Source organism: Cricetulus griseus, chromosome 2 (genome assembly GCF_003668045.3).
Source record: "Cricetulus griseus strain 17A/GY chromosome 2, alternate assembly CriGri-PICRH-1.0, whole genome shotgun sequence".
Taxonomy (NCBI): Eukaryota; Metazoa; Chordata; class Mammalia; order Rodentia; family Cricetidae; genus Cricetulus; species Cricetulus griseus.
The window spans coordinates 85530096-85552854 of record NC_048595.1 but is presented as its reverse complement, the minus strand read 5'-3'; the positions used below and the strand labels follow the sequence as shown (position 1 = coordinate 85552854).

The following is a 22759-nucleotide window of genomic DNA, read 5'->3' as shown; positions in this document are numbered from 1 at the left end:
CTCATGGAGACACTCACTGCTCTCATGGAGAAAACTGGAGTCTGGTCTTAGTACCCATATGAGGTGGCTAATAACCACCTATAACTCCAGCTCTAGGCAATCCAGCACACCTCTTCTGGCCTCCTTGGCCATCTGAAGGTCATGCATGAGCTACTACATTTTGAGAAACACTGACTTGAAGATGTCTACTTGCAATGTCATTATTTGCCACAAGTCTTAAAAGTATAAGTAGATATATTACCTACAAGTAGTAAGATGTAAATGTCATAATTTTAAATGATTACATTTGTTTAGTGCTTACTATGTTTAATGTAACAAGAGAGCTTAGAAAGCTATGGAAAAGTTAAGATAGGTGTCAGTGAGCTTTCCATTACCATGATCAAATGCCCAAGACCAAGACGAGCAACTTAAAAGAAAGAGAGTCTTATTTTGACTAGCAGTTTCAGAGGATTTTTGTCAATGTTCACTTACCCTTGTGGTGGCCTTGAGTCTATGGCACACAATATTTCATGTAGGGAGTATGCAAGGAAGGAGACTTGTGTTCACTTAATAGTGGCCTGGAAACATATCTTCAAGGGTGTGTTCCAGTGACCTAAATTCTTCCCATCAAGTTCCACCTCCTGAAAGTTTCAACACTTCCTACTAGCATCACACTGGTGGACCTCATAGCAAGTAGGTCATTGGGAGATGTTCAAAATACAACCTACAACAGGTGGGTCCGTGTCTTGAATATTCCCAAGAGGAGTGAAAAGTAATGGGAACTTCAGAGCTTCAGAAAGGTTTGACTCAATGAAGTTTTGACTGATGAAGAGCCATTTGTTGTGTGGCTCATACCTCTGTGGTAGAGGAAAAGGAGATGGACAGGGGCAGAAAATACAGATCTATCATGCACATAGAAAGCCTAGCCCTGACCCACACTCAGAGAGTAGTAAGAATGGAGAATTTGACGCAGCATCTATTAATGGCACCACAGGAGCCATTATGGTCTGTGACTTGGATTAGGCTATCACTGAGGTTCTTTTTTATTCCATTCTATGTCAAACTTATTTTTAATAATTCCATTCTGTATCAAATGTAATTTTTAATAATAATGGTGTGAGTGTGGAAACCTACATTTTGGAGGCAGGTGGCCCTATTGTACACTCAGAATCCCACCTAAGAAGTCACAGAAATTACCAGGGCAAGCTGTTTAGTAAGACAGAATTCTATGGTGGTATTTGAGGCTAAAGTAAGGCTGCTAGGCTCCTATTTATTTTTATAGACACAAGTTCTGGTGGAAAAATAAGAGAAAATAATTGATTTTCTGAGCTTCAAAGAGAAAATTTGATGGATGAACTACATTTTTGCTTATGCCTGCCATGGCCATATAAGATTAAGAAAAGTTGGGTGGATAACATGAGGAACTTTCTCAGTTTGCAAAGCTTTTGTAAGGTGAAAGTTATTTCAGCTGCAGAAACTTTGTAATGGTAACCTGTGAAGGGTTTCTCCTCCTGTGATTAACTAGTTCAGCCTCTTCTCACCAAAACTGAAGGTGATTTTTCTTTAGAAAAGTACATTGGAACTGAAGCCTGGGCTTTTATTAGCTGGTAGTTAAAGTAAGCTGTTTTCAGGAACAACCTAATGAAAGGAAAATTCTTTTTGTCATTGTACTATCTACAGATAAACCTGAGCATAAGACAGATGAAGTTCATTAGGCCCTGTACTGATTAACTCTGTAAATACTTCTTTCTTATGCTTATTAAAAACCAATCCTTATTTATGAGTTTGAAAAATGTTATCTTAAAGGCCATAGACATATCCCCAATGCCTGCTACAACAGAGTACTGGTCTCATGAAGTGGTAGGCAAAAGTGCAATCTGTTGAGAAACACTAGGGAGCCACAACATGATTCCTCTTCAATCCTCTTTGGTTCAATTGATGAAAAATCAATAGAAACTAGCACAATGACCACTTGGACTGTTGATAGCATTTGTCTCCCAAAGGCATCTCCAATTCAATGATTCTTAGAGAACACAATTCTAGAAGAAATGCAAATAACCTACAGAGTCCATGGTTTAGCATCAATTTCTATAGAATGAATTCGTCTTTCTACAGAGCAACTCCTCTCTTAGTCTAGTTTAGGAATGAAGTTGTAAACATGCTTCTAGAAGCTATAAGAACAAAACAAACAAATAAAAACATCATATAACATGGTCAATATCCAGGAAACAGTGAGCTAAGTCAAGACAATGTTAAAGATAAAAAAAGAACATCCTGTGAAGTCTGTTGAAGAGACAGAACAGCCTTCATGTGTCAGAAGGGTATCCTAGAAAGATATATAGATAGATGATTGATGATAGACAGACAGATAGATGATAATAGTTAGATGGTAGATAGATAGATCTAAATCTTACTTAAAACTTTGCCTTCCATACTTTGTGCCTGTTTCCTCAATCAGTACTTTACAGTTATTTATTGTTATTATTGACTGATACACAAAATAGTCTTTCTAATTTGTAAAAATGTAATATTTTATTAACTTATTCTTTTACAAATTTGTACATGTTTATAATATATTTTGGTCACCCCACTCATTCCAGCACCCTCTCTTATCCCCTTCCCACCTCCACACAGCCCCCCTTCCTCTATTAAGTTCCTATTCCTATTTCATATATTTCAAAATATTTTGGAAATTTATACATGTGCTCAATGTTTCTTGGTCATATGCATCCCCCACTTCCTCTATCAAGCTTCCCTCACCTGCCCCCAAGTATCCCCCATCTTTTCATGACTTTTATTCTCCACAATTATGAGTTGGCAGTCAATCACACCATTTTTTCTTCTGTATGAAAAAAACTGAACTTTGCAGAAGCTGATCAAGAGCCAGATCAAAAAACCAGTGAGCAGTAAATCTAAGATGAAAATTCAGAACCACCATTGGTGTGGTTCCCAGAGTATCATACATAAATGCAAGGAGATTATTTCAGTCATGGGTACAGTTTCCCGGTGTCTGAATTTGTCCTTAGCAAAGTCTCTGGAGTTGGGTAGAGCTGTGGCACCAGGGTCAGGATTCCCTAAGTCACTAACTGTGAAGCAAACTACATAAAGAAGCAACACCTAAAGGACAATCTTCAAAAGAGAGGATTTTTTATGAGTGGGATAAATTTTATTTCTCCTTGATAAACACTTTAGGAATTTTCTTTACTCTTCATCTTTAATATGGTGGCCATGTGAAGTCTCACTGTGTAACAGAACGGCCAGGAGCTCTGTTTGGAAGGTGCACAAAGACCAGAGGAACCTGACTTTACAACCTGCTATTTTGAGAAGCTGCTTTGTAGCGTTTATAATCTTTCTATTTTAGTTTTATGATCCATAAATTTATAATGTGGCACAAAAGCAAACTGCACTTGTACTAAAGTAGAAGACATAGTTTTCTTTTTCTCCTTTATTTACATTTTTTAAAAAAAATTCTGACTTTCCTTTTTAAAGGTTGGCCTTGTCATCTAAGATAGGTCCCTTAGCCCTTCACATTGGACAGTTAATTCTTGGCAGGCTTCAGTTAGCAGCATCATTTGACAATGATCTTTCTAAAATTTACCAGTTACAGTTTTACATGTTTTAAAGCTATTTTATTGAATGCATGTATATTATTGTTCTAACTCCCCTTAACCTTTGGTCTTAACCTTTGGGCAATGTTGCTCTTTTTTCCTATGATTATTTTAATCATAAATTCTGTTCTATTTGATATTAATTTGTTGATACATTCTAATTTGAGGTTTTTCCATTTCTTTGCCATCTTTGACTGCTTCATTTCTAGTCTTCTTGTTTATTATGTAAGCAGAAGATAGCTTGATTTGTAAAAATAATCCATCCAAGAGAATTGGTTGTTTTTAGTATATAAGTTTAGTCATCTATACTTTATTTGAAAATAGTCTCTAATATTTGTTAGAGTTAATTAATTAATTTACTAGGCCTTTTTAGATAGCTCAGGCTAGACTTGAACTTGAAATCCTTTTGTCTCAGCCTCAGGATTCTACTTATCTTTACTGAGTGTCATGTTAATTTTGCTGTTTCTTCTTTCTCCTTCCTTTTTATCACAATCCTTCTTCCCCCTCTTTATTTCCCACTCCCCACAGCTTGCTGATTCTGACACTAGCATCATCATGTTCTACTTTGGTGATGATGACTGCGACATTTTAGAACAGAGATGTTGCTTTCATTCTAACAGTTTAGAATCACAGAATATCATTCAGCCTTCCAAAGCAGGGCAAACATCCTACTCTTTATCTAATATTTCTTAATCTCAAAAAATAAGTAGCTTTACAGACCACAGATAATATTCCTGCTAAGATGAGACACCAGGTTCTATACCCACAATTTCTTTTCCGTGTTTCATTTTTCTTTATGTGTTCAATTTCTCATTCCTTAAATATATTATTCATTAGTTCCTTCCGTGGTAATCTATGGGTAATAGATTCTCTTTGTCTTCTTTTTTTAATGATTTTTAAAAATGTATTTTATGCATATTGGTGCTTTATTTGCATGTCTGTCTGTGTACCACATGTTTGCCCGGTACCTGAAGAAACCAGAGTGGGCATCAGATTGTAACACAACAAATAAATGACCCAGAGACTGATATTGGGGTTCAAACTTCAAGCTGAAGGTGAGAGAAGCAAAACAGTCAGCCACTAATTCTTACCTCTACCTAAGGCTGAAAGGGCTGATCCTTGAGCTCTTCAGGCTTCAAACTGTGCCTCTCCTCAGTATGACTGGAGAATGAATGCCTACTACTGAATACTGAAGACACTGCTTCAATCTTTTATACCCTTCTAGTGCTGCCATTAAAGGCATGTGATATGTAATTCTTTTAGACTGATTCAATCTTGAGTATCCCTGGGTGGCCTTGAACTAGGAGAGATCTGTCTATCTCTTAATCCTGAGTCCTAGGATTAAAGGTGTGTAACACCTCCTCGTAGCCTCTAGCTGTTGAGATTAAAGATGTGTGTGTCACCACTGCCTGGTCTCTATTGCTTGAGGCTGACTTTACGTTTCTGAATCCTCAGGCAAGTTTTAATAAATCATTAATTTATTAATGATATAGGGAATTGAACCCCTATCCTCTGCAAGAGCAGTTAGTTCTCTTAACCACTGAGCCATTTCTTCAGCCCCTTTTATGTCTTCTTTTACACAGAATCATTCTTGTTTACCCTCATGCTTTACGTGATCTTTGAAATATCAGTTAGCCAATATTTTCTCTCAGTGTTTTCCCATGACTTCTCATAATAAATGATGGGAAATTCTCAGTCATTTTTGTTCTTTTGTTGGTAAGCCAGCTCCGGTTTCTGAAAGCTTTGGCTTTTTTCCCCTGACTGTTGATAATCAGTGCTTTTATCCTCACTTGTCATCGGGCCTGTGTCAGTTATCTATTGATAACTTGATGACTAAAGACAACAGACAACATCGCTTCCATGTGTCAGGAATTATAGAGTGGTTTTGTTGGGGTGCTTTGAGTCTTATTTCCAGTTGAAATGTTGACTACTTCTTCACTGTTTTGAAAGCTTAATAAGTTGGAGGATCCAGGTCCAACTTGGTATGCCCACAGGTTAGTTCTAGTGGATTCTGGGTGGTGACACTCCTCAGTTCCTTCTCTTATGGGTTCCTGTATGGGGCAACTTGAGTGTCCTTACAACAATTTACAGCTTTCCCTGGTGCTTGCCTGAGAATGAGTGGTAAGTAGGATGTATCTCCTTTTTCTTTTTAACATTCCAGACTCAGAAGTCATAGTCATTTCTGTCACCTTATGTTTTTAGAAATGAGTCATTAAATTCAACATGCTTGTGAAGCAGAGAAACCAGGCAACCTTCCTTTCCTTAGGGACATCACAGTTCAAAACACAAATATCAGTTTATTTGTATTAATCTTCCTGCATACTCACTTCCTAAGTGACTTATAGTTCTACTCCCAGTCAGAATGACTAAGACGTTTTTAAGCATTACTGTAAAGAAAGAGCTCTGAGACCTAAGCAAAACCATCCTATTCTGCCATGCAGGTCATGTTGCCTGCAGTGCATTTCTAAAAGCCTCACAAGTGATGGTGAGTTTCTGATTTGAAAAGCCACAACTTCATCTTGTAGCAACATCTAGATCTCTAGAAGCACTAAACATCTGGATCGCTAGTTGTGGCTTTTAAAATCAGAAACTCATCACCACACTGATGTTTAGTGCTTCTGGAGATGTAGATGTTGCTACAAATTGGGACAGTTCCCACATTATCTCTTCACATACCCCTCCCCTCTTTTAAATCTGTCATGGTCCTGTAATGTCAGGAGGGCCTAGAATCTCGTCTAACATCTTTCTGTTCTTTCATGGCTTCCCTTCCCTATCTTTATGCACTGAAGGCGTCACAGTTTCTTAAGTATCAACTTCTTTTTCACTGATTCTTCAGTCGGCCCTGGCCAAGTCCAAATTCATTATACATGTCATATGTAGGTGAATTTTAGCTATTCTATTTTTTCTTTTAAAAACTTTTATTGTGTTTTAATTCCTAGCATTTGTATTGCTTTCTTCATTATTACTAATTTGTAATTAGCTTTGCCTTTCATTTCATCACTGCCCATACTTTTTAATGCTATGGCTTATTTGTTGAGTTTTGTACTATCTTTTTATGATGTTTTATTTTCTTCCAGAGTGGTTTATCACCTAGTTACTATTTGCATTAGATTTCTTAGCATTTTTATTCCCAATGTCCTATGAAATTATGGATTGTCACTCCTAATTATTCTTCCTTTAAAATATTTTCCCATTTTTTAGTAACTTTGAAGGTTGCCCTCAGAAAGCTTCCCAGTTCCCTTTTCCTAATAAAGATATTATGAGCAGAATTTAGAACCCCAACCTGCAATGTCCAACCCAGAAGTCCCACAGGTATCCAAATTCTACAATACTGGAAATGTTCCCCCTTCCTCTCCCAAGGAAGGGTACCTCATCCTTGCCTTTGTTTTCAAGCATGAGCTGCTCATCTCAACCTCAGATAGACACTGCTATCTATCTATCTATCTATCTATCTATCTATCTATCTATCATCTATCTATAATCAGACCTCAACTGCTATTGAGACTCAACAATTCCTGCCTATCTAGTGTGTTTTGCCTGTCTTCTTGTTGACTGAGATACTAGTTTAGTGTTGACATTCTTACTGCTACTGATATGTGTTTGTCCTAATGACATGATTTTGAATTGTGAACTCAGAACTACCTCAAATACAGTCTCCGTACTATGTTTTTGTATCATTATATACATTTGACCCTAGCCAAAAGGTGGAATTGCAATTCCATCCTCATGAAAATTCTATTTCATGGACTGAGTAAGAAGTAAGAGTGTGTGTTATTGTGTGAAGAGAGGAAGTGCTAGTTAAAGGCATGCTTTTTTATCCATCTAGAAAACAGAGGGAACTTTAGCTGGCATATATACAGGTAATGCAAGTACAGGTACACACACACACGCACACACACACACACACACACACACTCACACACACACACACACACACTCACACACACACACACACACACACACACACACACACACACACACACACACACACACATAACATCTTTTGTAGTAGGAATACCCACTGTGAATTTATTGTATAGTGTGGACTTGTAAACAGGTAACCTAAATGGAGAGCTTGCTTTAATTTCTGTGCTGTCTCTATGTGCTATGTCATTTGTATTGACTGGGTCCTAGTCACTGAGCTAAAAATAGGACTAGGAGACCTGGAAACTTCAAAATGCTCATGTTCAAAGTAGCATCTCACAAATATCAGATTCTTTCCCTTCATGATTTTAGTACTTTACTATGGCTCAAACTTCTCTAAAATACCTAACACACTCCAACAGAGCTGGCCAGGCCACAGCTGGCTTCTCCTCCAAGTGCACTTTGCCTTCTTTTCATACTTTTTCTCATGATAATTACTTCCCAGAAAAAGAAGGCCTCAGTGCCATCCAACCAGGAAGAGAGAATGTGTGTGTTCAGCTCTCTGAGACCTCAACTTTACCAGTCAAATTCCTGTTATCTTCCTGGCTCCTATCCCTCTTGAGGCCAGAAGATTTCATGCTATCTTCATATTTCTGTCTGCTTTTTTTCTGGGTCTTCATTCACTCCACAGGGTCTACATGGCCTGTGTGACTTTACTAAGTTTATCCCTTTTATCTTTTCTCAGGGGATCTTCACTTTTCTTCTTCCTGCATAACTTTTGATAACCCTTCCAATTTTCTCTTCATTTGATGAACTGATGAATAATCTCACAAATTCACATATATAGATAAATTTGGGGAGATAGACCTTAATAAGAAAAAGAATAAAATTGAGTGGCAGATATTTGAGATTTTCACTGGCATCAGTTGGCTGACCATATCACACAACTACAAATGAAAACATGTAGATTTATATTCATGGAAATACAGCATATACAATCCTTCCCTAGAGTTATTAGACTCATCGTGTATACTAGTGAATTCTGAGTAACTCAAGACAAGAAGAGTGGCTAATAACTTTTAAAAAATGATATTGCATTTATTTTCTCTAAGAGACAATTCTGTACTTCAAGAAAAAAAAGCAGTAACAGAAGTTTGCTGCTAACCCTGTTTCTAATATTATGCCTTCCATAAGAGATTAAAAATCTATTGGAAGACAAGACAAAGCACAACATGTAAAGCAATTAGATGAGAATTTAACAGTTAAATCGGAACGAAGATGGGATTAGATGGGATATTCAAAACTGTCAGAAAACAAGTTCAGAAGTCACAAGGAATCACTACAGACACCTGGGTCACCAGGAGAATTTAGGGCTGCAATCTGACCTTGAAATGGCCAGTAGGTTGACCCACAGAGTGTGTGTGTACAAACTTTAATAGGTTCTCATAGATTAGCCATTCATAGTTTTCTCTGAGACCCTCAGTTGTATATGCATGTATTTATATATGTGTGTATTAATGACAAAGCATGTTAAGACATTTGTGGATATCTGCATCTCTGCATGGAAAGGAACTTTCATAGTGTATGTATAAAAGTGAAATTCCCAGGCCAACCTCTAAGCTTGCTCTTTGGAAAACAGCATAGTCACAGACACTGTTGCATCTCTTCAGCTGGTTCTGTTTGGCTGCAGTGTGTGTCTGGAGGGGGGCATCCTTTCACAATTTGTCAGACTCAACATGGCCCAATGTTGGACCTCTGTTCATCTCTTCTGGTAATGTCTGAATTACAAGCAGGGACTCTTTCCTAGGCATGGTAGAACATACCTAAAGTCCTAGCACTCAGGAAGGGGAGACAAGGCTCCAAGCATAGCCTAGGATACACAGTGAAACCTTGTCCCCAAACAAGACAAACAATAAAAATGCAACATAAGCAAAACAGGGACTCTAGTTTCTAAGTGTCTAGTACAGAAGAAACAAACATGTATTCTGTGCTTTACCTGGTGCTGTCAGGAATGTCATAAAAAAAACAATTTTTTTCATCTAGATTCAAGGTTTGTGTGACAGACAACCTCCAAACATCCTTTAATGTAGTTAGCATCAATTTATAAACTATAAGTAGCCCCTAGCCTGTATTCTTCTTTTGTTTTGTTTTGCTTTTGTCTTTGTTTTTAGAGATAGGGTTTCTCTGTGGCTTTGGAGGCTGTCCTGGAACTAGCTCTTGTAGACCAGGCTGGTCTGGAACTCACAGAGATCCACCTGCCTCTGCCTCCTGAGTGCTGGGATTAAAGGCGCACACCACCACCGCCCAGCTAGCCTGGATTCTTAAAGCAAGAAAATAAAGCTAAATGCAGGAAAGTTCAGACAGAGTCAAATCTACTAGGAGACTTTACACACATTTTACTTTAAGGGGATTGAGTATGGAGTATTAGATGGAGATACCAGTATGACATGAGGTTAGAGCAACGGACTCCATGCCAGTATATCCCTGAGTCTTAGGTCATTTTTTTATATAAAATAGATCCAGTCACATCAATGATGTCCAATCTGAGATACAGGTGGGAGCTCAATGAGTGATATAAGGTGTGCTTGGAAATATCTGCCGTCTATGAAGCACGATATAAATCTATCTTGCCAGAAACAGTGGTGACCAATGGCATCACTATTTTTGACATATAAACACATACTACAACTGACTTCTCTCTAGTTAATTCTTTAAAAGGTCTAAATAGACTTGAACAAATAAGCTCTGGGAAAGGAAATTAGGGCTCTGTGTGGGTGTTTGCATGTGATCTAGTCATAGTATAGGTTTTAGAACAACTAATTTGTTTTGTATTTTCTCTTGGCTAGGGTTTCTAAAAGGAGAAATTCTCAATCATTTCTATCCAGTTTAGAGTTTTAGATTTTTTTGTTTTGTTTTCTTTTTTCCTTTTTTGTGTTTTTATTTATTTTTTATTTTATTTTATTTTTTATTTTTTTGTGTTTTCTGTCAGAGCAACCTTATCTAGTCTGTTCCCAGAATGCTTTGTTCTTCTCTAATATCTTAGCTGCCTCTGGGGGTTAAATGAAAGCTGCAGATCTTTGTTGGTGGTAGGCCTTGGATCTGCAGAAACCCCCTAATCCCCTGTTTACCACAACACAAGTCTATTGCCATAGAAATGATAGTTGAGATCCCACAGTCCACAGCACTGACTTCACAGCAGGGCCTGGTAAGACGAGAAGCCAAGCTAGCAGAGGAACAAAATTCACTGGAATAGTAGGGACTGTGTTGCCTTGAAAGAAAGGGGGGATTGTCCTTGTCCACATTAAAAAAAAATGCATGCATGAGCTGCGTCTTCGGGTATGCGTAGTTTATTTTCTGTATAATACTGCCTGACTACAATTTGGAATCTTATGCCATAGCATAGTTTGCTTGCAAAAAAAGGTCAGCACTTTCCCTTCATGGCATTTGTTTCTTATTGAAATTGAAATAAGAAACAAATAGATTCTAATCATTCGTGCACAATTGATGTGCTGTGGTCTAAGATATCCCTTCTCATGATGCATTGTTTTGTTTGTGTTTGTTGTGTGTCTGTTTTGTCCTCTTCATATTAACAGAAGACAGTGAACCTGAGCAGGACACTAAAGGTATTTCCCCCGTCTTATTTCCACCTTGCTGCTTCTTTTTACATGCAAAATTTATTTCAGTGGCTTATTTTCCTGACCTTAAGTGCTATTCTTTTGCCAAGAAATGACAACTGACATGTGGGAATAAGAAGCCATAGCCTTAAACAGGGCACCCAAAGATGGGCTGCTTCCCTGTAGACTCAGGTTATTGACCAGTCACATTTCTTAGGAAACACTGAATCCAGAGACCTGGTGGAATCATGCATTCCAAATTCTAAAATCACAACATGAAGTTAAATGAAAAGAATAGACAAGAGAATTAACCCACACAGGTCAGAACAGAAATTTCTTTTTGGGGGGAATGTGTTAAAATTTTGGAGAACTGTTAAATCTTCAAGGTGCTGACTTAGGTGTTTGGTTGCCAACATTTCAATTCAACAAAGAGTTTAATGCATTTTTCTCTAAGTCAACAAAAATAAAATGGTTTTAAAAAAGAAAAGAATTCACTTGACTTTTAAAAAGGGATTTTATTTTAATTGACATGGAAATGTATATTTCATGAAATATATTCAGGAAGAAAAAGCAGCTGGAAATGAAATTTGTCTAGGAAAATCCTCATGTCCAACAAGTGTTCCCATCATGAAATTACCTTGTCTGCCTAAGGCTATGCTTCATGCTCTTCTTACCCAAACTATGCTGATCTGAGGATAAAAACCACAAGTTCTCAGGTCACACAGTTTGCCTAGAGGTTTCATTTGCCTAGAGATCCAGGGAATGCAAGCCATCTTGTCAGGGAAGACATCACTGCTGCTGTCTGACTCCATCTGGAGCTGCAAGAGTGTGAGATGACAGGCCCTAGCATCACAGTGGACCAGGAAGCAGAGAGCTTGAACTAGTACCACAAAATGTGTACAGTTGTCAAGGTCTGCCCCCAGAGACCCAGTTCTGCTAGCTAACCTACAAGTCCTAAAGACTCCAGACCCCTTGGTTAGAGAAATGGCTCAGTAGTTAAGAGCATGTAGTGCTTTTACAGAGGTCCCAACTTTTGTTTACATTGAGAGGCGCATCCCTGCCTCTAGCTCCAGCTCCAGGGAATCTGACATCCTTTTCTGGACTCCTCAGGCACCTGCACTCATAGTTGCACATACCACATACATGCCCACACATGTACACATAATTAAAATAATAAAATAGTCTTCAAATACAGAAGAATCCCAAACCTCCCAAGCAGCCTTACCAGTTGCAGACAAAGTGTTCCATCACACGAACATGTGGAGGACAGTTAGATCTAAACCGTAAGGGATTCCTAATCTGTATTTGAAATGTTTTCCTCTTTCTAGATAGTAGGTGGTTTACAGCACAAATCAAGTAAAAGCATTCGAACCTGGTGCTCTGGGTCAGTTTTCCGTCGTCTCCCTTTTCCCTTTACTCTTGCCAGCAATTGATTGGTTGAAACTTTAAAACAAAACAAAATAAACAAACAAGCAAACAAACAAACAAAAACCTCTTCAAGGAAAGGTAGAAAATAATACAGAAGGGAACGAGTAAGAGAAAATAAAATTCACAGATGTCACTGTATCCTTTGAAATAACACTCAGAAATAGAAATGGTCCAAACTTGAGAATCCTTCTTAACCTGCCCTCTTACCAACAAAAGGGCTACACTCTAACCACTAGAGCATCTGTCCTTTCTGGACTTGATCTAGCTCTCCTGGTCCTTGACTTTTCCATGACATTACAAGAACAATTTCAGGCTGTATGATGGCCTTTTCTCCTGAATACAGACCACCCTTTAAAATAACAACCACAGGACTGACTATAGGTCTGAAAGTAATTTGAAAAATGGAGGTGTTCAGCGTGGGGACAGAAAGAGTACAGCTGTGTTTGTTATAAACAACTTTGAAATCGATGACTGCTTAAGCACAATTTTGATGTCTGATCCCCAACTTTCAGAGAGGTCTGAAAACTTGTCCAAGAGACATAAAGTCCAAAGTGTGTGAATAGATTCCCTAAGAAAAAAACCCAGGGTTTAAACACTGCCTATGTCTGTTTTTCATGGTGCTGGTGAATAATGTCATACTTGCTCATGAGAACATGAATGAGAGAGAACAGTGATAAATAATATTTTCCATACCAAGAGGAGTGGTATACAATCAGAATAGTTATAAAGTTTCCCCAAATTATTAAATAATTCCAAACTCCTATTCAGCAGTTTACTTGTTTATATAACAAAGCATTTTCTTACATGAAAACAAATTCATTTTATTGGCTAAGAAACAGATCTCATTGTGCTTTGGACTGATGACCTAGAATGCATTTCAGTTTGTGGCTACCCACTAACACAATGGGCTTTACGATGAACTACATCCAAGTTCATCACTGCAGGGGATGAAGTTAGTCTGACTTTTATTGTTGATTGCAGCTGCTGGGATTGTGGTAGATAGTTGTTAAATGGTTGGAATTTCTCTCAGCCCATCTTCATCTTTCACATTTAGAATTGGAAACAAATACAGATGGGTAAAAACACTTGAGCTTCGTTGCTGATAAAGCTGGATTGAATAACATAACTTCCATTTTTCATTCTTATTGTCCCTATGTTTCACATTTCACATCTTAATGTTTAGGTAGAGAAATCCTGACCTGGTAAACTTTCAACCACGTGGCAAAGCTCTTTCCCTTCATATAGGCAGGATAGCCGAGAGAGGTGATCCAGCAGGGCTAAGACAAACATATTACAGATAACTTCATTTGCCTGATCTCACCAGAAAAGCCACTAGCTCCCTCACTCACTCATTTAATAAAGATTTATTGATTACTTACCCTGTACCAGGGCCCATCTGGAGATAGACACAGACAAGCATATGCATAAGTTAGCCTGTAGTAATGAACAAAGCAAGTGTTTCCATCTCAGGGAGAAGGACAATCAAGACACAAATAAATAAAGGAACCCACAGTTGTCAAGTGGTGCTAAGTATTATGATGAAACATAAGCAGAGTGAGGAGATACCAGAACTAGACATCTCAATGCAAACCAAAAAGACATGGATGGCACTTAGAACCTCCTTTGGGAGTAGAGGAAAAGTGAAAGGAAGGGTTGAAGATGTCTGTCAATACTGAAAATGGAGGCTGAGCCTTACCTCTTGGGGAGAACCTAAGAGTGTGGCATGGACTAGCTCTGCTGTAATCTCAACTCATTTTCGTCTCTCAGCACACTGCACTTAATGATGAAGCTCACTTTGGAAATAACAAATATTTATTTGAAGTTTTATATTCATGAAGCTACTTGTGTGGCCAATAGTACCCATCGTGTGTCACCAAATGGAGCCCCTAGAAAGTTCTAGATGAGGCAATATGGGGAATCAATTAAGTTCAACACCATGATGAACTGTGCAAGAATAGCTGGCTGGTTTAGTCACTACCTTACTTTCTGCTTAGCTGTGTTGTGCAAAATAGATCATCAAGGGTTTTGCAATGAACCTAAGTAAGAATCCACATAATGAAATAACAGCCAAAAGAAAAGGAGAAGCTGTAAATCAGAACACAATAAACCCAACCCTGGTCACTAAATTTCCAAGAAGAAGTCGAAGTTCCCAAATTAAAACATTTGCTTCTATAAATCAAAACAGGAGATATAATCTAGGTTTCCTATTTCTTCATTTTTTATTGTCCTAATTTTCATCCAAAGGGCCCTCATTTCAAATCCAAGGCACAATCAAGTCATTAGAACAGTATTCTAATATGGATGATACTAAAATGATCCAACTCCAAGTCTCTCAAGCATCTCTTTGTTTTCAATGCTCGGGGGCAGTGGCCCCATGTGGTACTAATTATAGTGACTCAACTTGAAAACTGTAGTGCCAATGCATGCACTATTCCAGCCACTTGTTACAAATGGGATCAGCTGTATGGCATGGTCTAGGTGTCATTACTATCACCAGAAAACAAGAAGGGTATGTGGATGACCCCTGCTAGGATGCATGCCAGCCTGGGTCTGGCCATCAAAAGCACAGAGCCTGTGAACTCAGATTAAGTTGAGAAAACAGGAATCCAAGAAGAGCACTTGGATGATGTGGCCCTTAAGCCTCCTTCATCCCATAACAGATTTCTCCCCTCTTGCTACTTATTGGTTGACACAACTAAATAATTTCCCATTTTAAGTTTCCTGCATTCTTCGTTTGATGACATGGCCTCCATGGCATTGTTTACTGTGTTCCTGAACTCTGATTTTTGTTTCATATTCAATTATACCCCAGGATTTTCTAAAATTGGGATATTATTGTTGCTAGTATTATTTTTTAAGACATTATCTCATGTAGTCCAGGAAGGTCTCAAACTCCCATGTAGCTGAAGATGACTTTGGACTCCAACTCTTCCTGCCTCCACCTCCCCAGTGCTGGCATTACAAACATGGGCTACTACAATATCTGGTTTTTATGGTTTTGGGGACTGAACCCAGGCCTTTGTATAGCCTAGGCAATCACTCTATCAAATGAACTACACTTCTAGCCCTCAATTTTGGTTTTCAAGGCAGGTTTATCTGCATGTTAGACATTCAGTACATTTCTTTAAAAAAAAAATATTTGTTAACCACTATTGTGGTTAACATGACACTTTTATTACTTTTCTGTTCTCCTGGATTTGGGGTACGACATTTACAAATTTAAAATGGACCATTAGAGATTTTGCAATAAGCCCAAATGATGTTATAAATAATGCCTGTTTTAGAGTTCTCAATGTCAAAAGATAGAAAATCAAGTTAATTTAATTTTGCACCAAAGACTCAGTTGCCAAGAATGATTACATTTTTACACTCTTGAATTACATAACCTTATAAAAATTTTATCAAAAGTCAGAAATACTGACAAGCTCTAGCCTTGCTATGATTGTTCTGTTTATTTCCTGACTCAAACTCCATGGATTTCAGTGAACTATAAGAACTAAGTTTTAAAGTGCTGTGGTAATTGGGGTTTAGAATTCTTGTCATTCTCTGAGCTTATGCCCTAGAAAACAACAGAAGATAGCATAAAATATGTTGACAATATAGTATGAAAACAAAAAGATTTCATAATATCTTAAAAGAACACTGGATTTGACACCAGAAGACCTAAGACTAAGCTTATTACCATCACTGTTATTACTCTGGGGAAGAAAATTAAATTAATGGGAATTCGGTTTATAAAGAAGAGTAAAGCCCAGCGGTAGTGGCACACGCCTTTAATCCCAGCACTCAGGAGGCAGAGGCAGAGGCAGAGGAGGCAGAGGCAGAGGCAGAGGCAGGCAGGCAGAGGCAGAGGCAGAGGCAGAGGCAGAGGCAGAGGCAGAGGCAGAGGCAGAGGCAGAGGCAGAGCAGCAGGGCAGATCTCTGTGAGTTCGAGACCAGCCTGGTCTACAAGAGCTAGTTCCAGGACAGCCTCCAAAGCCACAGAGAAACCCTGTCTTGAAAAACCAAAGAGAGAGAGAGAGAGAGAGAGAGAGAGAGAGAGAGAGAGAGAGAGAGAGAGAGACGGTCTTGCAAATGGTGCTCTCCAGTTCATTCTGAGTTTCTACCTCTCTCAACTCTGAAGGACTGATTTTTTAATTGGTGAAGATTTGTAGAGTTAAGGAATGCAAATGACTCATTCCCCTCCTCACATTAATTTAAAATATTCCTTTCCTTTTCCCCAGTGAATCATTCCATTCTCTGAAATGTGTGATATATTTGAATTTGTCCTCTTTACTATGGAAGAGTTGAGGGTACAACCATTAATCATTTATTTAATTCACTGAAACAGTGTCCTGTGCTCATTTTGATCCTGAATGTTTCTGGGCACTTAATTCAGGGCTGAACAAAATAGGCTAAGACAATCTCATGTGAGAGCTGGAGAGTAGATAAATAGGAACTAAGGGAATAGCAGATAGCAGTGTGTAAAGATCATAAAAGAGAATGACAAAGTTGAGTGGAAGCTGTATTGTGTTGGATGATTACTGTCCAAGAATATGTCCTTTAAATGAGACCTGAGTTATACATATAAGGAAGCCATCACATGAAGACATGAGCATGAATGTTCTGAGTGAGAAACAGCAAAGACAAGCTTCTATGTTGGAAATAAGCTCTGCGTGGCCTGAGATGGTGAGAAATACAAGATCATAGACCAAAGAGCATGGAGACCAAGCATAGTGACAATGAAGGATTGATTGCATTCAGGGGCACACCACATGACTGAAGTATTTAAAGTCTTATTTTGCTTAGCTATTTCATAAAGAAGCCACTCATGCGCTTTGTCTTCCTAACAGTTTTTGCAAGAATCCTGCGTGCTCCTGAGTCCCACAATGTCACCTTTGGTTCCTTTGTAACCCTACGATGCACAGCAATAGGCATTCCTGTCCCCACCATCAGCTGGATTGAAAACGGAAATGCTGTGAGTGCCTTGTGCTTGGGATCATTTGGGGAAAGACCCACTGGTGATGAATTTCTGGACATATCATGTACCTATAGTATGTGGTAAATGAAATGAAAACAACTCCCACAGCCACATATGTTTGGTGGAACTTTTTGAGGAAGTGTGGCACTGGGGGTGGGTTTTGAGGTTTCAAAACACTATTCTCTCTGTCCCTTTCTTGGTCTCCAACTTGTGGATCAAGATGTAAGTTCTCAGCTATTCTTACGATTGATTATACCTTTGCTCCACCTTCATGGACTTTACCCCTCTGAAACCATAAGCCCCAAGTTAAATGTTATCCTTTATAAATTGATTTCGTCATAGTATTTTTATCACAGCAATAGAAAAGTAATTGCAATGTAATGTTAACATTCCTATCTATCTCACTGGCCCTACTTGTATGAGTGTTTAAAGCCATCTTTAGTCCCAGAAACTACTGGCATTGAACCCTGGGAGTTTGTATCTTCCCCTGTATCATGGAAAAAGTAGAATACTTCCTTTGTTTTTTGTGTGTGTAAAAGAGAAAAGTTTACAAGTGCCCAGGATGTTCAGCATCAGATTCCCTGGAGCTGGAGTTACAGGAGCTGTACACTGCCCATTGTGATGTGAGTGCTGAGATTGGAACTCTGGTCCTCTGCAAAAGCAATACATGCTTTAACTACTGAGCCATCTCTGCAGTCGTCAAATATTTCTTTATTATATTTTTCTGTAATAAGTTTATGGTATAAGAATGGTTTTTTTGTATGCAATATACTCAGTGATATAATTACTGCAGTTAAGAAGATTAACAAATCCATCTACCTTTTTACAAAAGTCATCACTGTCAGAAAGGAAGAATGTTCCAGCCAGAGAAGAGAATTTATTCTGGCTTCTTTAGTTAAGTGAATCTGAGAGACTTGGCAAAAACATCCTCACTGTAAACGCCAGATACAATCACCAGAGTTAAGTCCAGTTGGCCTTTGCTTAATGTGGAATATTGGTTCGAGGCCCTCCATGGCTAACAAAAAACTTGGATTCTCAAGCCCATTACGTCCAATGGTGCAGTATTTGCACATTTAAATCATATACTTTAAATCATCTCTTGGTTCAAATGCTACAGAAATAACTGTTACTTTTGTTTAGGGAATAACTGACAGGTTTAAAAAATCTTATATGTGTTCAATATAAATACACGTTAAAATATTTTCAATACAAAGTCAGTCAAATCCATACAGGCCACAGATACTTGCAGGGCCACTGCCCCAGTAGTCTTTAAGCATACCTTGGTAAAAGGTCACAACAATAATCTGAACTCATCCCTTTGATCTTTTAAAACCCAGCAAGGGGGCAAAGTGATCCAAATAGAGGGCAGAGGGTTGCTTTTATTTTTAGATCATCAAAAATACTAAACTGTTAGTGGGGGTGAGCTATGAAGAAAGAAAAACAAATTCAAACTATGACTAACAAGGCCTGCTGTGCATGAGTCACTGAGGGAATCAAATGAGGCCTTTGGAAGCAGGAGGAAAAGCACTTAGAAGCCACGCCATCCTTGACTAGAAAGCTTTGGATGGCCTGGCCTGGCCACTGAACTATTCCAGCCCTTGGATGGAGTCTTCTGGAGAGGTCAGGCAGCTTGCAGGGCTCTGCTCCTTTCTGTGGAGCATGTTTTCAGTGACCTCGTGACCTTAGGGAGGTGTTGAGGAATGGCATGCTTAGGTGTGAACAGGAAAGTAGGCAGTCCAGGCAGCACTGGCAGACTGCTCTGAAGTTGCTGCACTGCACTGCACAGCTTTTCTTCTCAAAGGAGGGAACCGGCTTGTCAAAGAAGGGAAGAAACAGCCCTAGTGCTTCACTTCTATAAACTGAAAAGAGATGATCCTCATACACAAGATATAAAATGCAAAACACACCAAGCACAATGACTGACCATGGAAGTTCAGACCTCAGTTTGTTCCTTATTGATGTTTTGGAGTAAAATCAGGGAGAGTTTGAGTTTAAAGATGTCCAGCTTCTTAGACCTAACCTGGAAACTTGTATCTATAAGATGTTGGGCTTCTGAGAAATATGATAACAAAAAACTCAGCAGAAATTCCTGAATGCATATTCATGTGGGGAGGCACAGGAAAGTGAGCCTCAAAGTGTCAATTGTCTGGGCTTCTCTGGAATTACAAGCACACATCAGTGTTTTGTTCGAGAGCGTGTGTGTGTGTGTGTGTGTGTGTGTGTGTGTGTGTGTGTGTGTGTGTGTGTGTGAATTCTGGAAATCAAACTCAGGTTCTTATGCTACTAAGCCAAACTTTTTGCTGGTTGTGCTCTCTTGCTAGTAGGGGTGCTATACCCTCTTAAAGATATTTCTCTCTGATTCATCTGTTTCCCATAGAGACCAGGCTACTTGTGTGGGGGTGAGGGTGCCATGATGTTTGATCTGACCTAGACAGTTTTCCCGGTGATTAAGACTAGTAATGATGGTAGAGGGTGACAAGACTAAGAAGATAAATGAACAAAATTTCATTGCCTAATTGCTATGGAAAGTATAGAGTGCTGGAGATAGCTGACCATTAGGCAGTTAGGAAGAATGTTGGTTGTAGACTGGGGAAGTGGTTCAGGTGAAAAGCACACAAGCCTGAAGACATGAGTTTAGATCCTCAGAATGCCCATAAAAGCTGGAAGTGAAAGCTTGCATCTGCAATCCCAGAGTCTAGTACTCCAGAGGGTGGGAAGTAGAAACAGTCTCCAGAAGCCACTGTATGCAGTAGGCATGAAACTCTGTCTCAAACAATATAGAAAGCAAGGCTAGACATCCAAAGTGGTTCTCTGACCTCCACACATGCACTATGGCACCCCACCCTTGCCCATACACACACACACACACACACACACACAGAGAGAGAGAGAGAGAGAGAGAGAGAGAGAGAGAGAGAGAGACAGAGACAGAGACACAGAGAGAAAGACAGAGACAGAGATACAGAGAGAGGCAGAGAGATTAGAAAACTGGTCACATCTCAGACACATCTCAGAGCATCCCTCTCTCTCTCACTAGTCTAAGAATACTTGCATGTGAAATAGTGAGATACCTCTCTTCATATTTCCCACTGTTAGCCACATTCGTACCAAGGAATTTACTTCAGGGAAGCTAAGCTCATGTTGATATGGTCTCAACATCCAGTCCTCCAAAATAGCATTGGCTAATTCTTTAATTTTCCTCAAATGGTATCATTTCTCCCTCACCTAAATAATGGTGATTAATGAATAATTATTAAAATATGTCACAGTGCTTAAGAAAACAGAATAAAAACTTGCCATTTTGAAATAAGCCACCATCTTTACATTGGCATTTGTTAGTTGATTTGTTAATGTTATGTAGCGTTCATTTTCTGTAGCTGTGACAAAATATCTGAGAAAACAACAGAATAAGGAAGACAGACTTATTTGGGGGTCATGGTTTCAGAGGCCCAAGTCTAAAGTCCTTTGGCCTCCTCTCTTGGATGTTATTTGACATAATAATGTATCTAGCTGTAGGAGTGTGTGGACAAGGCTGCTCTTCTCAGCTGTGATGTAGAGAGGAAAGGAGTCCAACATCCCCTTCAAGGCCACATGCTTGATGATGCAGCTTCTTCTGGGTTCTAACTCCTAATGCTTCCATAGCTCCGCAATCTTACCAAGACTGTCAACCACAACTTTCACACATGAGGCTTTGAAAACATTCAAGATCCAAGTGATTGTGCTTGCTTGATGACAACTCATTTGCCTTCTCTTCAAAGACTAGGGAACATAATGGTTAAAAATTCATTCACTTTGGTGTCAGACCACAGGGGTACAGTTCTAACTCTCAGATGAATAGAAAACGTGAACAGTCTTGGGCCAATGGGATGATTGTTCAGTAGGGAAAATGTGCCTGCCAGTTAAATCCTTGAGTGGAATGACCTGAGTTCAATCCTTGAGAGCTACACCATGGAAAGAGAGAGATAACTCCCACCCTCTCACAAATGGCATGGCATGAGTTTGTCCACACACTTTTGCAAAATAAATAAATGAAATATAATTTAAAATTAAAAAAGAAAATGTGGGCAGTCTTAACTATATAGTTGGAATGATGATTAGTGAATAAGCATTTGTATAATTAATCTTGTCAATTACATGCTAATATATTGATATTTTGGCTCTTCACAGACATTTGGCTACTGGTTTAAGGGTCCAGCATTGTTTGTATGAGTGTCTTGGCCCCACAAACAACTTTTCATACTATCAATCTGATGTCCATTTATAGAGAAGTGGTCAGATGTCTAAAACCTCTTAACTTCTCTGCTCCTAGCTGCAGAATAGGATAAACCTTAGAGCACCTACAAAGAGTATCATTGGAGCTCATATTAGGTATCTATGGCTATCTCATTAAAAAAGCTCAAAGCCAAGTGGATTAAAACAGTAACTGTTAGTGGTCACAAGTCTGTGGTTCAACTGGATGGTTTCAATGATTCGAGCAACGATTTCCAAACACTAGGCTAGTCTGACTATTATGACTGGCAGCTGGGGTAGGTTCTGGTTGAGTCCAGAATACCTTTTCTCATATGTTTGGTGGTATGGACCATGTGTATTTCATCCACCAGTTTCCTAAGGTATCTATTGCTGTGAAGAGACACCATGATCACAGCAACTCTTCTAAAGGAAAATATTTAATTGGGGCTTGCTTACTGGTTCAGAGGTTTAGTGCATTACCATCATGGTGGAAAGCATGGTGGAGTTCAGGCAGACCTGATGCTGGAGAAGGAAGCAAGAGTTCTGCATCTGGATTGGCAGGCAGCAGGAAGGGGAAGAGACACTGGGCCTGGTTTAAGCATCTGAAACCTCAAAAGTCTAGGGACAGGGAACGTATCTGTGTTTGCAGTTCTCTCCTAATGCCTGATGATCATAACTGAAATGCTTTATCCTTCAAGACTAGCAATGTGGTATATTAGAAGAGGCTAATCTAGTTCTACCTTTCATTTGTCCCACACCCTACAGGTTTCCTCAGGGTCCATTCAAGAGAGTGTGAAAGACCGGGTGATTGATTCAAGACTCCAGCTCTTTATCACCAAGCCAGGACTCTACACATGCATAGCTACCAATAAGCATGGAGAGAAATTCAGTACATCAAAGGCAGCAGCCACTGTCAGTATAGTAGGTAGGTGCTGCATGTTTGCACTGCTCCAGGAGAGGGGGGAGCTGGCACTCCACAACATCTGGAATAGAGACAGCCTATTTTTACCACCTCAGTACCTTTGAGACTGATTCCTTGTTCATTTTGACACTTTTGAGTGATGGAGACATGGACT

The 22759-nt window shown here is 39.0% G+C and overlaps 1 protein-coding gene across 8 annotated transcripts in view; it reads left to right on the top strand.

The window, feature by feature from the left end:
• The window catches only part of Musk (muscle associated receptor tyrosine kinase), an 83763-nt gene that overhangs the window by 26527 nt on the left and 34477 nt on the right, over positions 1 to 22759 (top strand). For 4 of the 8 annotated variants that reach the window (XM_027403036.2, XM_027403033.2, XM_027403032.2 and 1 more), the window contains exons 6-8: positions 11045 to 11074; positions 17326 to 17450; positions 22449 to 22608. In XM_027403036.2, coding sequence (XP_027258837.1) covers positions 11045 to 11074; positions 17326 to 17450; positions 22449 to 22608 — 315 coding nt within the window. Of the gene's footprint in view, positions 1 to 11044; positions 11075 to 17325; positions 17451 to 22448; positions 22613 to 22759 lie in introns of all 8 variants that reach the window. The other 4 variants (XM_027403037.2, XM_027403035.2, XM_027403034.2 and 1 more) reach the window with 2 other exon arrangements.